Consider the following 19,096-nt stretch of genomic DNA (forward strand, 5'->3'; position numbering starts at 1 on the left):
TTTAAAAAGTTATCTTCCTAATAGCTGGTAAAAGCTAAAAGGAAATCTAAATACATAATACATAATAGGAAATATTGAGAGTTACTAGAATTTCTCTGATTTATTACTGTTAAAGATCTGGCTAAAAGGAACTCTTCTACTTTTTGGCTGCTCAAACTGAACACTTGAATAGATGATAGCTTTGAAGATGCCATCTGAAGTATTGCACAATTAGCATAAATAATTTTAAAGTATTCTGCTTCTGTAACAGATCTTGAAATGCTGCATCTAATGGCCTATGGTATTTAGAGACAAACTATTCCAAAAAACTGCAAGCCTGTAAATTTCTGTGATTTGGTATCAGAAAATTTGTCTTTTAAAATTTAAGTAATGACTGAATAATAGCTTGCAGAGAATGATATGACCTTGGTTGGAATTTGCTTCAGAGTCAGACTACACCTCCAAAGATGGCCCTGGAGGGTAGCAGGGGTGAAGCTCAATTTGCTGGCATGGGAAGCACTGAATTTACAGGCAGAATCTGAAATATAATGTTTCATTGCACCTACTTGCTTGAAATTTTGCATGAGTTCTGGATATGTTGATAACAATTTGCTTGTGACTTCTGAAATATGTTCTGCCTTTCCAAATCTGGGGTCTGGAGATTTTGTTTGGGGATTTTTTAGGCCTTATGAACAACTCACTTATCCTGATATCAGACTGCCACAATTCATGTAGGAATCCTTTACTGTAATTGTTTTCACCAAACACTACCCTCCAACCCACACAGTATAAATGTGTGTTCTAATAATTCAAATAACTCATTTGATGATTTTATTATAGTTGTGCATGTGGAATCTCATTTTTAAAGACTACCAATCTAGTATTTTTCCAGCCTACCCCAGAAAATCTGATGTAAAACGGTATTATGGTAATGTGTATAGCATTACACATAGCATTTGCTGACTTTTGAGTCAACCTTCTTTGGGGTTGTCTGTAGGCTTTTACATATGGTATCTGGCAATTTCTTCTTGTGTAAATATTCCTGATAGGAGTTTATTACTTTCCAGTAGCTGGAGAGCTGTATAACACACATTTAGCTCTTTTATTTAGTTCCACCTCCATTTCAGTTACAGACCTTATTGCTATAATTAAGAACTACAGAATTTCTGCATATTATTCTATATACCTCGAGTGTGCTCTAGTCTCCTTTCCCTTTTATTGCACTCCCCAAGGTAATACAAAATAATAATATGCCATATGGCAAATGGAACCAGCTGAAACACCACACAGCGTCTTTTATCTTGTACATTTTACAATATGACATTCCCAAGTTTGTAACTGATGAATATTGCATCTCCTAGAAACTCCAGCTGTATTATGCTGCTTCTCCCATTAGAGGCATCCTTGCTGATACTCTGAACCTTTTTATTTTTTTTTACATTAATGCGGCAGCTGTCATTTTGCAGAAATCAACAACATACAGAGGAACTGGCAGAATATGTGGTAATCTTACCAAAGTGCAAAAAGTGCAACATGTTAGCATGAAAAAAATATTTGCAAAATCATGAATTGTGTTACATGTAAGTGCTATGATGTAACTAATAATAACGATTTTTTTTTTCAGTTTGAGAGGCTTAACTGGGAACTGGGCATTTTTCTTTCTTTCTTTTTTTTTTTTTAATTTTTTTTAACTTTCTGTAGTGTTCCTGGGAATTCATAGTATATGCTAGTTAGCACTACTTCAATAGTGCTATCTCAAAACATAGGATATAGTTCTACAAGAGTTAAACATAAGCATTAACATAGGCATTTTGTGGGGGGATTAAAGCACGTCTCCTACAAGGCCAAACTACAAGGAATTCTACTTTGAGCATATATACTGAACTTGTGATAAGCTGATGGTGCTACTCAGGAATGTGAAGCCCTGTAAGGAGCCATTCTTAACAGATAATGGGTTGGTGTACCAGTGCCTCTCATTAGCTTTAGTTTTGTGAATGGAAGGGAGAGGTGCAGATAAAGTAGACAGACAAATGATGGATATGTAGTGTTTAGTTGTGAGCATTTCTTTTTATCTCATGCTTGTGGCAAATGTAATTTCATCCAAATAAGCTATATCTAAAAACTGAAGAGAGTGTTTCTGTCATGAACAATGGAAAGGCCTCGTGCAGCCTGCAGTTACCTTAGCTCCCCAGCTTGTTTCAGGCTGTAGAGAAGGTACTTTCTCTGTCACATTTACTCTACCACCGTGTCACTACAAGTGGTAAAACAACTTTTTGCTAAAGGGAGCAGAGGAGGAAAGGATGAATTGTTGCTCACTGTTCGTCCAGCTTTGCTTCTGTGTAAATATATTTTTTACTCTCCTTTATTCAGGCTTAGGAACTAAAAGCGTGTGCCAGCTCTAAATGAACTCTTTATGTGTCACCAGTGTCAGAAAGCAGAGGCAGGTTATAACACACCTGCTTTTCTGCAGTGTGTGTAATGCCCAAAGAGCTCAGTATTAGGGTAGCATAATTTAAGGTTTTAGAACTTGGAACTGACTGGTTGAGAAAGAATAGGAACACATAGCACAACTCTCTTTTACTTCTTTGTACAAATATTACTCATTTGATTTTCTGTATCAAATAGTAACATGTTTTATTTAAACAAAATAAAATGGATTATAGTACATGGATTATATTTAACAAATAAATAAATAAAAAAATCAAATACCATGATGGCAAGTATTTGCACTGAGGGTCATGCCAATTTTGTTCAAAAAGAAAATTTATTGTCTGGGTGGGAGTAAGAAGGATATGTGTATGTTTATACATATATCCATAGACACATACAGTAGTTATTCTCAAAAATACTAGAAAGGACAAAATAGGCAAATCTATTTCAAATAGTTCTTTGTACAACTTACACTTTGTAGGGAATCACCTCTGTTCCTTACCTGATTCTTCAGAAACTGCTGTCTTTTCATCCTTAATTTCTCTTTCTTGCTGATCTGCATCACATCCACTGCCATTCTCCACAGATTGCTTGTCTCCTTGTCATGTATTAAACCCGTGCAGACTGTATATTGATAAACCTGCATTGACAAACATCCATGAGTTACCTATAGGTAAATGAAAGACTTGATTTTATTACTCATCTGTCTTCCATGAAAACAAAGACAAAGCAATGAGAAACTTGTGTCAAGTTCTGATGTAATAACAAGTTTTTACATATGAATACTACTGTATTCTTTATATTGATAATAACTTAAATCCATGCACAGAATCTGTTCATATAATTTCTTTTTCTGAAAAAATGTGGCAACAAGAATGCATAGATATATTGTAAATGTCTGGCAATTTGTTCTCTGTAAGTCCAAGCAACACCTTCAGAGCATTTGTCTGTTTAATTTCAGGGCTAGTCTGGAAGATTACAACAAGGTGCCTTATCCAAGGCATCTCTGCAGGGTTCAGTAATTTTCACATAATTCTGCTCAGGCTTGCAAGAACTATCCTTTTTTAGTTTGTTTTCTTCATTATTATTATTATTATTATTATTATTATTATTATTATTATTATTTTCCCCTCTAGAACTTATTTCCTGGCTTTTCCCCAATTCCTAACAATAATTCCATTTTTTTGTACCTCTAATCCCTTAATCCCTACCTTTGCTTTTGGACAATCATTCCATTTGTAAATTTGGATTGTATTGTCCTATTTTATGAACTTTGTTATTCTCATTTCTAATTCTCTGATTTCCTTAATTAAATCCAAGATAGTTATAAACACCTGTGTGGGGAATTTGATCACAATTATTTGAAATGACATTTTTGTCACAGAAGTACAAAAAATAATTAACTCTCCTGGGATGTTTAATAAAAAGTGAAATGTGGAAACATACAGTGGTGCCACAGAATTTTAATTGAATTAAACTGCAACATCATGAATTAAACTTAGAACATCTTATGAATTAAATTTAGGACATCTTTTCTAAAATGAGGAGCATATCTTTGAAATAATTTCTATATTTATGGTGAGTTTATTTTCTTGAAAAGCACAACAGTATTTGTTGGCCCTTTTCAGGTAGGATTTATCCAAGTACAAAGACAAAAAGCATAGAAATACTTAACATAACTTCCTTTAAGTGACAAAAATGGTTGTACCCTTTATGTATTAAGCATTCCATCTGAAAGACTGCACAAGCCTCTGCATAAGCCTGCCTGCACTAAGCCTGGCCTTGCAGCCTTCTGAGGCTTGGAGACACGCAGGTATAATGAAGTGGACACAACTGCATCAAAGATGAACTTACATAGGTTGAAAAGAGCAAAATTTGGCCCCATGATTCCCTTTGCCGTATTGCCAAAAAGCTTTACATGCAATAAACACCATCATCAGAACTCACTTAGGATAGGTAAGGGTTAGCCTGTGCATCATTTATTTCAGAGTTCTGTGATTAATCACATCTTAACTTTAACATGTAATATGCAATTTCTTAGAGCACAACACATTTTATTAAGGTGTCCAGCTTTCCACAGGGAAGATATTAAATAAAAATTGTTCATTATTTGCCTGGAAATGCATGCAATATACCAAATGCCATGTTTTCTGTGATTAGTTTGCAGGAACCATCTGTCATGTCCCCACCCCCACAGCACTGACGAAGACAGATACTGAAGGTGAGCAGAACATTTCCTTTTAACAATAAAGCCACCTCTTGCCATACTTTTAGCTAGCTTTAAGGTAAACATTAAACATGCTGGAGAAGGTGGCTATCTATTGTGACTCTAGAGCACTGGGACCAACTATGATTACTTGTGACAGCAAACCTCTTAAAACTCCCGAGGAAAATTGCTTTATAGTTCAAGTCAGGAGGCATGTGCAAATGTACTTCCAGGTGGGAACTGGAACCAAGAAGCAGAAACTTTAGGCTCGAAAAGTATCAGGATGAGTTCAGTATGAATTTGACCCTTCTCCTTCCTTCCTTTTGGTAGAAAATTATATTGGAAGAGAGAGCAATTTTTCTCTAATGATAAAACAAGATTCTTAAATTAAGCACAGCAGGTAGAAATATCCGGCACAGATTTAAAAAGATATTGCATATTCATATGTTGAACAGTTTTCCAGTGCTGACAGCTAACTATTCCAAGCGGAAAGGGTATATGCTCTGCTGTTGTTCATTCTCTGCCAATTTCCTTTCTTAAAACTCTGGCACCAAATTCTGGGGGCTGTGTACTCTAATCTATGTTATTCTTACCATCATCCATAGGACTAAGAAAAGTATTTAACGAGCTAAATCATCTTGACTTTGAATTGAATTGCAGCAAATAAGTATACTTCAAAAATTTTTGAGAAAGGGAAAATTGATATTTCTTCACCATCAACACATTAATCCCTTGTTACCTCCTCTCATAGTTGCATGACGAGAGCACTCTGCTATGGTATGAACGTACCTAGAGCATATTTCAGGAGCAAAATATAAACACTGGCAGCAAAGGGCACTTTATGCAAATGCATTTCCTGAGTGATGGCTCTGCCTCCCTGATGATTCTGGCAAGACATAATAATTTGGCAAAATAACTGGAGTGACCTGCCCTTCAGTTCTTTTCTCCAGGGTGCGTACATCCCCTTGCAAATAGGATTATGACAAAATAAAAGGCTCATTTGGGTGTGAGCATCTTTTAAGATACAGTCAATATATCACTGTAGAAAATAGTAGAGATAAAGCAGAGCTATAAAAGATACCTTTAGGAAGAGAAAACAGACCATCATGCCTAACTTTATATTGCACTCATTTTCCTTTTACAGCCCACCTGTCAGTCCTGTTATTCTCGTCTAGAAAAGAATTTACAGTAAGTCTCTGCTTCAATCAGTTTCCATGGTAACTTGGTCCTGTTTTTAAACCTTTACATAAAAATGGCTTGGTTAAAATGATAATGCTGGAATGCTTGCCCATACCTGAACTACACCTTTTCCATTACTCAACAGTATTCAATTAGGGGTGTCCCTCCATCTGCTCCAGTTCCTTTAGCTCCTACAATACCATCTCACTAACCAAATCAGATCAGTTTCTTTACCATCTGACTATCTCACTTTTCAGAGACACACAGGATTTGGGGTACTGACACAAAGCATGCTGTGAAGTACAGAGTAAAGCATGTTAGGGGCTGCATTCTTGAGTTCACTGGGGAGGGTCCCTCTGAGTGCAGTGGGGCCAAAAGCTCCAAGTAGAGGTATCTCTTCAAAAAATGAACCAGAAGAGGTAGAAGGGCCCCCACCTAAGAAAACTGTTTTCACAAAGGTAAAAAAAAAAATTCCCCTTCCATGAAGATCAAGGGGAAATAAAAGTTCAGAAAAGCAAATGAAAATTGTAATTGATTCTAAGAATCTCTTGGTACTGTTCTATCACTGTGAATATGTGCATTTAATTCAACTTTTTGTTATCCTATATCCTACTTTCAAGCACTTCTCATGCACTTGTAATTTCTGATTCTCTGTCCCACTTTGACTTTGGCTGTGGCAATATTTTTCATAATTGTGATTACTGTTTTACGTTGTCTTAAATCTGATCTAGGAAAAATCATTTTTTTAATGTAACTTAAATACTTCAGAGATAACACAAATTACAGTTACAGGGAAATTCTAAGAGAATTTCTAAGGTGGATCCAATAGAACTCTTCAGCAATTGCTCTGAAAACTTGCTGCATTTTGTAAAAGATGAAAGATGATGCCTTCCTTATGGAACCAAAAGCTCTTAAAATTCTATACTAGGTCTGCTCTTCTGAGTTGTATCGGATACCTTACTATTTGTATGGGAAAAATTTTATTCTGTAAGAGACACAAATAGAATTTATGAAAAATAATTTTTCACTGCTGTATCTGCCAGGCAGGCATGCCAAAAGCTGCTGAGTGTAGGTGTACACCAATTAATTTACAACTGAAGTTGTCCAAACAAAGACCTGATAAAGATCTCTGGTTTTGCAATGGGACAAAGAGATACTATTTTCTTGTGATAAATAATTGCCCAAAAGGTGCCTATTAGGTGTCTTAAATATCAGAAACAACTCCATGTTTGCACTGTGTTTCATAGTTTGGCTAGTATGAGATCTTACCCTTAGCCATACACAGAAGGGCACTGCTCAGTGATTTTTCCCTTTGATGTCTTTTTCCCGTTTCTCAATAGCATTACTATGCAAGGTATATGTGTGCTATATCCTTTATAGGAGTTTACATTTGTATAGACTTGATTGTCATCTACTGGTTTATCTAGATAATATGAACACCCTGAAATTCAGTTACAATTTAAAAGGAAAATGTCAGTATCCTTGTTCTAAACCAAATAATCTGGGTCTTCTGGAAGCTAGATTTAGACCTGCATCACTCCTTGCAAAGCAACTTGAAAAAAAACAAGCATTTTTTTCCACCTCTTTGTAGCACATTTTTAACTAGCAGCTCATTTACCCCCAATGTCCTAACACTGTCCTATAGACATTAATTTCTGAGCTCAGGGCATTGTCAAATCAGGGGATCATAAATCCATTGCATTCCCCTCATCAGTCTTGGCAGTAGCATCTTCACAGTACTCCTGCGTGTCAGTAAAGTATGACCTTCTCTCAGTGATTCGTGTGGATTAGGCTTAATTGATCTATGCTTTTCCAATGGGCATTTTAACTTTCACACAGTGATTTTTTCAATACCTGGTGTCCAACCAACTGATCCCCAGTTTCCAGATGAAAGAATAAATAACATCTGATGCTTTATCAACTGAAATAAATAGAAGTTCCTTATTTTTAATGCTTTTAGCATCTTTTTTTAGCATCTTTTAAATCGATTAAAAAATTAAATACGCTTACATTTACCATTTGTTTTTAAATTCTATTCACAATCTTTTGTATAAAAATGGAGACTGACTCTGACACCATTGTTGAATTATTGACTCCATTCTGACGCCAATCTGTGCTCCAGAAATGCAGTAGTTTGATGTGAAAACTGATTATACTATTTGGCAGCTTGAAATGGGAAATCTGTCAGGCCTGGTCTTTAATACAGTTCTCACTGTGTTTAACCTGCTAATTACTGTGTAGAGCAACAGGCTAAATTTTCTTTTGTGCTGAATATTGTTCATATGTACAGCGGATCACCTGTTAGTTGCAAACCTATCTCTGTATTTTTTGATATTTCTGCCTCTTCTTAATTAGATTATAAAGTGCTGTTAAATTACGGGGGGGTGGAGGGAGGGGTGTATTTCTTAATTTTTGCCTCAGTATTTTGGTTCATACTTTTTCTAGAAATTCTTAATTCCTTTTTATTTTGAAATATCTTTTTATAATCTTGCAATAGTTATTACCATGTATTTCAGAAATATCACTATCTACTACTTATTTAGTTTCTTGCTGGTAGGAATTCCAAATAGTTCACTTCTATGCCTTAAATAATTGTGTGTGTGTGTTTTTTTTTTTTCCTGTATAGTTACGACTACCCTCACATACTGTTCTATATGAGATTCTTTTTTTTTTTTTTTTTAAATTCTGCATTCAATTAATATGATCTAATTTGTTATCTGTTTTCCCCTCTTATTGTGCTTTCTGAAGACATATAATTTGAAAGCCAGTTGTTTTGTGATTAAAGTAGAATGAACATGTTTGGATATAATAATAAATAGCTCAAATATTCACACATCTGTGAGCCTTCACGTTACAAATTTCAGAAATTTCTGCTGCTGAGGGCTAATTGGGTTATATATAAACAAGTATTTAAAATGGGTCAGTAGCTTGTAAGAAGTTTACTAAGCATGCATTACCTGTGTGCTGCCATCATGGTGTATGTTTTTTGAATTGGATGATCTTTGCAATGGTAATTTGAACCTTAATCTTCCTCTTTGCCTGGTCCCTTTGGTCCTGATATCTCCCACATAATGGTGCATCTCCCAAACTCCACGTTATGTCCTAAACTTATTTTCAAGCTGTTTCTCTATCTGAGTGTTTTCTGCTTATCCAAAGTCTCCCCTCTCCGTTGTTACACTAGGGAATTCACATTTTGAAGTCTGTTCCACAGAAAGAGAGAACAGAGGAATGGCTCTGTAAACGTTACAGGAGAAGAACAAACAGCATGCACTGAGAGAGGCTGGAGAGTGTGAAGGAAGGAAAGAGCAGTACTCTGTTACTTCTCTCTGCCTGGCTGTCCTACTCACAGAGGGAAGTTCAAAAGCAAATTAATCAGTATCATGAAAGTTGTTTGTTGTCCATGTTTACAAGGAGAAGGGCACAGAAGACCTTCTCTGTGGTTTGTTAGAATCAGAACCACAGTACATGAATAGTCTTACAAGCTCTCCCTTCTACTCTTCTCCTGCATCCAGCCCTCCCGACAGAAACACTTACCTATCTGGCAGTAAAACTTGTATAAAAAGCTCCTGATCTTTATTGTGGTGAGATGAGAATTGTTTTATAATGGTGCAAGATAGGAAAGAGCAAATAGATCCAATGGGAAGAGGAGCTAAGATCTCAAACCAAGCCTTCAGGCTCACTTCAGAGACCACCAAACCCTGTTCTGTTCTGGAAGGCTAAACGGTTGCAAGGAAGTCAATTTCAAACTAAGGTCATATCCACTCAATTTAATTAAGAGACTGTTGTCTTCAGAAACTCTTGTGATCACAATTGACTTGTGAGATTAATCTAATCAATATATATATATATATTTTTTAGTAGAACTATTTTAAAAAACACACATTCAGGTCACTTCACAGTTAATTAAAAAAGTTCCACTTTATTTGGAAAATAACCAGTACCAGTGAAAATAGTAAGCAGAAACATAATGTTTTCTTGTCACCTAGTAGCACTGAATAAGTAGGTATGTGTATTTCAAAATGAGTTGGCTGTCTTGAAGTGACACAGACAGAGTTAGCTGCATTAGGCAGTGAGTTAAGCCAGTGAGTAGGTCTCAAAGAAACTCAGGTTCCTCACATGGCTTCTGGGCTTCTCCCTCATCTATAAAATGGACACCATGAGACTTGTTTCCTTTGTTTGATGGTAATTAATGTATTCCGGACTCTGTGATTCTCAACTGTTGTAAGGACCGTGTTGCAATGTTTTTAAGTACTTAAAAAAGAAATAGAAAATAAATCATGCGTATTTTCTGGTTAACAGCCAGAAAACTCAAAAATTTGCATCTTGCAATGTGATCTTTATAAAGATTTCAATGACATTACATAAAGGTGAATCTAGCTTAATGTGTCGTTCTTAGAAGATATTTGTCAGTTCTGAGGTCACTCAGTTTCTAGAAAGAAATACAAGCTTCCCATATTACTTTTAGAAGTATTAAATAAGCAATTCATTTTCATTTGTGTGCTGAGAATCTGGGCTTTTGGGGGTTATTCATATAATCCAAACTAGCTTGCTCCATTTTCCACCATCCACTGTTTAAGTACAATTTGAAGGAAGCACAGAATCAGCCTGGGCTCTTGAGGATGTTTGACAGTTATATTTTCTTTTATAAAAGGAAAAGAATTAATCTTTTCTAAATTATAGCTGTGAAAACAATCAGCTGTGGAGGCGTGTGTCTTAAATAAGCTTTATAAATATAAGTGCTTTTGATTTCTAAAGATAATATAGGGAATAAGCCAGCTACAACAAAAAAGCATGGTTAATCAACAATGTAGCAACATCAGTCCGAGCCTGGCATCATTCTAGAAAATGAGACAAATATTAATCTAACATAGAGAACGCTGTGAATTCCAAGGTTACGTGTGTCATAAATATGTGGTTGACTCACCAGCGTTGAACTCCTGAGTGCCTTATAGATTAATTTCCTTTAAAACTAGAAGTAAAGCTCAATAGAAAAAGGATTTCATAATTTTTTCTAAGATTCTAGTTTGGTCAATATTAACACTTCTTAGAAAAATAGTATTTGGTGAATCTACCTAGAAAAATTTCTGAACTTGCCCACTAACTTTTATTTTTTTTGCCAAAACACATGTATAAAATCAAGACATATTTAAGATAGTGTAACGTAACATCTACAGCAATTTAGCTCTAAATGGGGAGGTTTACATTTATCATGAATTAAATTCTAATAGGCAAGCATATATATATATATTTAACAATTTTGTTTCAATAGTAGCTTCAGCAGGACTTTTAATCCAATTTAGTCAATTTTCTTTTTTCATTTTTGTTGATTTTGATTTGGAGGAATTGAAGTTGTAAGACAAATATTTTGGCTTAAGCAGCTTAATCATTCATGTGGATTCAGCACCTTTATTTATCACTATAAAATTTACTAAAACAGTAATTTTTGAAGTCTTGAAAATGAAGCAGATTTAACCTGCTTGGATTTACAAACAACTAAAATAATCCATCTTCTTTGGATAAACAGGCTCTTTTTCATTTCTAAATGAAGGATGTAGTATTCTCAGCAATGCAAAAATGAGATTTTTAAAAATAAAAAAGTTCTCAGGAGGGGAAGTAGAGAGAATGTTTAACCATCCTACAAATATAATATAAAAGCTCAGTCTTTTTAAGGTCACTTAAAGAAGAGACACTCTTCTCATTGTTATGAATTTCCCAGATAGCTGCCTAAGATAAATTACATTTGTGTAGTTTATTAGCTGTCACTAAACTTTAGCTCTTCAGTTGTAAAGTAATACAGTTTACTAACAATTGTGAGAAGAAAAAATGAGGTATGGATATTTTAAAATCCAGAAGTGATAAAAAAAAAATTTGAAGACAAATGGTGCTTTTCTTCACACATAATCATGAGTGTTATTATTATTTTTTATTATTATTTTTTATTTTTTCCTCATTGGTTGGCTTTTCATCTATATGAATATTATTACACTGGGGAATCATTTTGAGTATTTTTTTGGTGTGTGTGTCACATGCCCAGATGGTATAAATTAGCTACATTGACTTCACTGATGTAGTACATATTTATATCCCCATGGAATGGGGAGCATATACAGTTAACATGGCAGAAAAGCTTTCTCATTTAGCAGAGGCTATCTGTGTGCATGAGAATTTCAAATTACTTTTGAAAATTTTCACATTGTTTTGTATGTTGGACCAAGGGTCTCGTAACTTAGTGGGACTTTTGCCATTGCTCTGGATCTCGTAACTTAGTGGAACTTTTGCCATAGCTCTGGAGCTAAAGGTGAGCAATCATATTACCCAATTTCAGGCTACTAGCTCAGATTGACAGGAGTTCAGTGTCTGTCAGTTCTCTTTTAGAAACCAAAAGAATTCTGTAGATAGGCAGGAAAAGATCTGGATTCAAATTAGTCTCTTAGGACAGTCTCAGTTGCCATCACATTTGGCTGGAGCAAATAGCTATGAATGTCTAACAGAGGAATATAGACTATTGCAAGCATGATTATTACGTTTACCTGTAATTTCTAGGCACCAAAAAATTCCAGCAAATACAATCATAGAACCTGTCTAGAACACCTTTAAGTGTTCTGCAAAAGATTGTTCAGACTTTTTTGGTTAACATGCATGGAAAGGCTTGCAAGAGTTATGCATAAAATTCAATGTAACCAAAAGTTCTTGTGGCAACAGAATTTGAACAAAAATCATTTGGGAATCTTTAGACAATGTTCATAAATTTCATGTACGCTATTACATAAAAGTAAAAATGGGAGACCTAGGTCATTTAGAGATCAGCCTTAAAAGGCTGAACACAGGACACCCTCTTTAGTGTCCTGTTCCCAAGAGATGACAAAGCACCATGTGGGGTCCATGGCAGCATAAATGACGGTGCTTTACTGCCATACATTATGAGGTCTTAATCATTTGTATCTTTAGTCAGATTCAGAAATTTCTCTTTTCCTGCTCTGCCTTAGTTATCCTTGGTTAGAGAAACATATCAAAGGGTGTTTCACTCATTAAAGAATCTCTTTTAAAAAGTGAGAGTTTATTTACATGCTTTAATGAATGACTGATACAATTGTCTGAACAACTGTAATATAATTTTAGCTATGTTCATTTGTCTGACCTACAGCCAGTCTTGGAAGATAATATGCTATTTCACTGAATAATCAGCTCCACTCCTATTTCATAAATTGGGGTCCTCTTCTCTTAGACATAGGCATAAAAGGAAAAAAAAAAAGAAAAAAAAAAAGAAAAAAAAAGAAAGAAATGTATTCACAAGACACCTTTGATTGCAACAAAATTTAGTTACATTGATCCAACCTCGAGGTATTATGCAGATGGCATCGGATTATACAGCCTTTGCCTATATTGCATACTTAAACTGACTTTAGAAAAGTTCAGGTGGTAGTTTGTCTATAAATACCATTTTTTTTAATTTTTTTTTTAGTGGATGATTACACAGAAATTTAGAAAAGGTAGATTTGATTTCTTTATGGTCCAAATCCTTATTTAACAGAAAAGAAAGAACTATGTTAAGCTCTGTTTTGAAATTCAAATTCTGTTTATACCTTAGGGAAAGGACTATCTAGAGGCTAACATGGCTTGCATGAGCTTCAGATGATTAACCTACTTCATATTGCTCTCACCACACTGTATTGGTTAATCATTATCTTTTAACAGTGTCTTTAACAATTAGGTAAAACAGCATTTATCTTTTTTTTTTTTTTCCATACTTAGAAGAACTTGCACAAACTAATCTTATTTTTCCTTTGTTTTTCATTATACTTGCCATACGGAATATGTACCGTAGAATTAATTAAAAAAAAAAAAATCACACCTTCAATCTCTATCCTTGACTAGATTCAGATGAGGTAATTCTTTCCCATCTTTACTCTTCCTCTAGGCCCAGTGTCCATTATTGTTGAACGAGACACTATGGGTTTCTTGATGATAATGAAAAGAGGTTGTTAAAATTCAGTCAGGCATTTTCCCACTCAGAAGCTGTTTTATCAGCTGATGTTTCCCTGAAGCATTAGACAGCTGATTGAGCAGTCCAGTCCAGTAAGGAGAAGACATCATTGAATATTTTGTCCAGAATGAAACAGTCAGATCTACTATTATTTTATTTTCCTTGAAAGACAAATTTCATGCATCTAAAGGTGAAGCACAGTTCAGATCACTACAAACACTATTTCAGCCAATATATATAGTGCACCTTGGCAATGGAATACTTCTCACTAAAGAGTCATCCAGATAAATGTATGTTGAGATTCACCCTACTCTGATATTATTTTTGGCTCCTGATGTGACAGAATATTCAGTATGTTTAAAATATACTGAAATATATTTTATTCTTTTACCTTGCCTTTTGCTCCTGATCAAACTTTTGCAAACTGACTTGTGTTTGCTCCTTCGAAAAGCCCTGCTTACTGTACTCAGTAAATGTTCTGTTGTTTAGGATAAAAATATGACCACATGAATGTATGATTGAAATCATATTCAGTTATTAAAATCCACATGAAAAGTCTAGCTTGACACAGTCTAGAATGATATCTCCTCAAGCTGTGAAATCTTATTGAAAACTTGCTTCAGAAATTACCTCTGAGAAGCTGGATGTGCCTTTCCCTTTTGGACAATCTGGTCATAATTCATACAAAAAAAATATACTGTGTACACACACTCATATAAAGAAAAAATATGTTACAACTAAATCTAAGATCAAATATTGCTCTTAAACTTAAAAGTGTTTCTTGGAATATCCTGGAGTCTGTCTACTGCTGCAAGGATTATACAGAACTCCACAAGAAAACATTGACAGTAAACTCATGGTCTGCCATTAGCCCTGTGGTAGACTGTAAATAGATATCATTGTGCTCTTTGTGCAGCCATGCTATAAACGAATACTTGAAAAAAAAAGAGCAGAACTATTAAAATGAGTAAGAAGTCCATAAACTTCTTATTAGAAGCTACAGATGGGTAGATCTGGCACCTGTTCTGTTTAAAGATCTGTTTTTTTACACTGCCTTTAGATGCCCAGAATTTTGGGGTTAATACAGTGTTAGAAGTAGTAGAAATGTAAACTGAATAACAAAGACAAGAATATTTCTGATGGTAAAGACTGGCTAATTTTGGAGATTTGTGCTCAAGAAACATATAAGAACTGTGTCTTGGGAGCATTTAGTAACAAAAAATTCCCATATGGAGAATACATAAGTAGTATTTTTTCTTAATATTGCTTCCCCAAATTCAAAGATTTCAGTGCCATGTTTTTAGCATTTCCCAAGGCCTTACATTTCAGAAACTTTATATTTAAATATCTCTTTTCCAGAACTGTAATAATAGAAGATTTCATTAGCAACATTTAGGAGTTTTAAATTATTGCTGTAGAAACAGATACATTATAGTGCACAAAGGAAAAGACAGAATAGTTTTCCCCCACAGCAGATTCTCAGTGTATATTGTATGATTCATAGGAAGAGCAATCATGTAAATCATCTGTGTTTTTCTTTTTGAATAGATTTAAAGCTAGCTTTATTTCCAAATTAAGAAAATGTTATCAAGGTAATAGAAAAAATTCTCACCAGCAAAAAGCCTACATGAATACATACTCTGTATTATGCATGTAAGCAACTCCATTTCAAAGGTAAAAAGATTATTTTTTTGTTGACAAAGAAATTGTGAGGAGTTGGAGTTGCTGTGAATTCTTGAAGAGCTAAGAGTAGTCTTCCAGTGTGACATAAAAAATGTCTTATGATCATATGATTTTTTTTTCTTTTCTGTACAGACTGGGTATTAAGAAAACTACCCCTCTATTTGTTTTCCTTTTAATCCATCCATTCTACTTCATCTTACTTTGATCTGATTTCACATGACTGCTAGGTCTCAAACATTTCGTACAGACTCAGTCTTCCACCTCCCACCCAGTTTCATGCTCCTTGGCCCTGGTGCTAGCACATCATGTATTTGTTGAGCATCTCCTCTCCTGATCCTGAACCACGCATGCTGGAGGCAGCGGATCAGATCAGTGTCAACTAGTTTTGCCTGCAGTATATTGTTCTGGAACAGGATAGAGGCACCAGCATTGCATTTCAATGGGAAAAAGTGTTGCCAGCTATGGAGAGGTTTGTACCTTCCAGCCATGGATTCTCTCTGCAGAGAAGAGGGATGTTATTCCTCTGCTATCGCTAACTTTACTGGTAAAATCTGTGGAACAAAGGAGATCACTGTGTTGAATTTGAGTCTAGGCTTTTAAGCTGTGCCAATATTATTTTAAAATTACCTGCTTACTGTTTAATGATCAGAATAATGTAAGACATTCTACTCATCAGTTACTCCGTTTTTATCCTGCCCATGATCTCTCCTGTCCTCCTGTGTACTGTGATTGCAGCTGGAGTAGCTTTGTGTTTGCCAGCTCAAACACTGATTATACATCTGCTGCAGAAAAGAACTTTATGTGGGATGCAGGAGCTATGTGGGAACCTATAACACAGGTGGTCAGTTCACACTGAGCTCTGTGTGGCCTTGACTAAACTACTGCCTGCTTTTGCCTGGGCTAACTGGTGCTGTGCATGGATACGGTTATGCAAACATGTCTTCAATAGTCCAACTTTCAAAAGAAAACAACCCCAAATTTGAAAATCTGAATGGTAATTTGTTGTGCCTCAGATGCTACCATGACATTATCATATAGGGATTAACGTATATTCCCTGGTAAAGTAGTAGTCAGCTCTATAGTACTGTAGTAATGCATGTTCAGAGAAACATTTCAGGTTACATTCATCCACAACTTCAGCATTTTGAAGCACTTTTTCCCTTAACCTCCCTGGCACAGCTCTCAGCCAGTGCAAATCCTTATGTTCTCCCAAGAGCAAGTTTACCAGTGAACTTCAAGAAATCACATCCTGTCCATAACAGTTTTGCAGCAGTGAGATAACAACCATGTATAAAGCTTATCAGCTGTTACTGCAAACATTTAATTGACTTGATAATAAAGAACTTTTAAGATGAATTTTAAAAATCAAGACAAGAATTTGATGTAAAATTGTGCTGGGTCTGGCTGGGAGTTAACTTTCCCCACGGCGGCCCACGTAGTGCTGTGCTCTGCACTTGTAGCTAGAACAGTGCCGACATCCCCCCAACATTTGGTTTGCTGCTGAGCAGCGCTGGCACAGCACCAAGAGTTCCTCCAAGCTCCCCAAGGCCAGCAGGCTGGCGTGGGCAAGAGGCAGGGAAGGGACACAGCCAGGGCAGCCGACCAGAGCTGACCAAAGGGATAATCCATACCTAGGGTGGCACGCTCAGCCATAAAAGCTAGGGGGAAGTAGGAGAAAGAAGGACTTTCATTATGAAAACATTTGTCTTCCCAAGCAGCTGCCACATGACTTGAGGCCCTGCTTCACAAGAAGTAACTAAACATCACCTGCTAATGGGAAGTAGAAAATCATTTTTCCTCCTTTTGCTTCTCTGTGGCTTTTTTTTTTCTTTTTTTTTTTTCTTTCTTTCATTAAACTCCTCCTTATCTGAACCCATGAACTTTTCTTTTTTCATTGTATTTTCTCCCCCTGTCCTTCTGAGGAGGAGGAGTGAGAGAGCAGCATTGGTGTTGCTTAGCTGCCCATCAGTTTTTAAACCACTACAAAACCATAAACAGGTTGAACAAACAAAATCATTTTGGGGCTGATTCTGACATGGTTTAGAATTGAGAATTTAAACAGACATATTTACTATATACTACTACATTGTAAAGCAATGGAAACATCATGTAGCATCATTCTTCATGTGATGCATAATGAGTGGAAGGAGTAATTGGCACTGGCTGTGACTTAAGTTCATTGCTAGCCTCAGCCACTACTGTCCAAAGCTGTATTTTAGACTGAATGCTGACTCTCCTGTCTGTGGAAAAACTTTCTATTCACTCTAATTAAACTGGATAATGCAATTCATGAACTGTTTCTGGATCACTGCTCTTCTTACTTTAATGGAAATCAATGAAAAATAAGTAGACTTCCACAGGAGGAAATAAAAGTACAAACTCAATCTCAGAAAAACAGTCCATGAAGATTTGTCAAAAAGTGGAACACATTGGCGACCTGTGGCCTTTCCTGGGCTTGTCTTGGAAATGCTAATGTCCAGATGGTACTATTTCATGCTACTTTGAAATGAGTTATCAAATCCTGCCACTAGTATGCAGCCAAATAAGCTAGAGTTTTAAAATGAGTTATCAAATCCTGGCACCAGTGCACTGCCAAACAACCAGAGATTTTACAACAGAGTGCTGTGGAATGACCAAAACAAATCTTAGAAAGGGAAACCAGAACAGTTCTGTGACTGCAATTACAACTAAAGAAGGCTGCAGCTTGCTCAGTGAAGCAAATCCACTGTCCCTAGCAATCTTGTTTCTGGTACGCATTGCTCTTTAGACTTCCATTGCAAGCTGGAAGATTTAACAGTGTCTACTGAGAAACCAAAATGTTGCACCAACTCCCAGTTCTCCTAGCCCTTCTCCAGTTTCTTTCCCTTCACTTGTGCATGGGGAACTTTAAACGATTTGTGTTTCTCTTGTCGCCTAAAGCATTCTTCCTTTAACACTGCAAATACCTCCCTGGAATAATCTGGAGAGGCAACACTTGGGTAGTAGTGCATGATGTGTTGCTGCTAGAGAAAGCTAGACAGGATTTTGGACAGTAAAGCAGAAGTTGGGTTACTTTTGTAGTTTTCATTATGTTCCTGTTCAGACATAAAACTGTTTCTCATTTGTTGGCAGAGTGTACAGGTCTTTTTCAAATGATATCACATGATACAGTAAAGGTGGCTTCCATTCTCCAACATGAAGTAGTTTAGAGTAAAGCATTAATTGCTTTTGTCCACACTTTTTGTAAAGTATTAGTTGCTTTTTGTAACTTTGTAGTTGCTACAATAAGGCAAATTTGTTGCCTGGGAATTTAGAACTGAGTTCCAAATCTGTACTTAAAAAAATCTGTTCAAATTCTAGTTTTAAGATTCTACAAGAATCTTTCATAAACAGACTGAATATTTCTATCTCTATGACTCATTTAAAGTGTACACTTTGTAACAGTCAAAGATGTTTAATGATAATGCTTAAGTTTATATGGAATTTTTAGAAAATTGTAAACTAGCAGCAAAGTCCTTTCTGCAGTGCAGGGCAGCAAGGTGGATGATGACAACAATCATGTGTAACCTGCACAAGAATGGCATGCATCATTGTAAGGGGTTGGCTGGAAAGGACACCAGGCCCTATCTTTAGCCACAAAGCCCAGGCAGAAGATG

The 19,096-nt window shown here is 35.8% G+C and overlaps 1 protein-coding gene across 6 annotated transcripts in view; it reads right to left on the minus strand.

Annotated features, from left to right (window-relative positions):
• The window catches only part of LOC106029956 (translation initiation factor IF-2), a 146,570-nt gene that overhangs the window by 53,791 nt on the left and 73,683 nt on the right, over positions 1-19,096 (minus strand). For all 6 annotated transcript variants that reach the window (XM_066999550.1, XM_066999549.1, XM_066999548.1 and 3 more), the window contains exon 2: positions 2,912-3,049. In XM_066999550.1, the coding sequence (XP_066855651.1) occupies positions 2,912-3,049 (138 nt within the window). The remainder of the gene's footprint in view (positions 1-2,911; positions 3,050-19,096) is intronic.

This window comes from Anser cygnoides, chromosome 6 (assembly GCF_040182565.1).
Source record: "Anser cygnoides isolate HZ-2024a breed goose chromosome 6, Taihu_goose_T2T_genome, whole genome shotgun sequence".
NCBI lineage: Eukaryota > Metazoa > Chordata > Aves > Anseriformes > Anatidae > Anser > Anser cygnoides.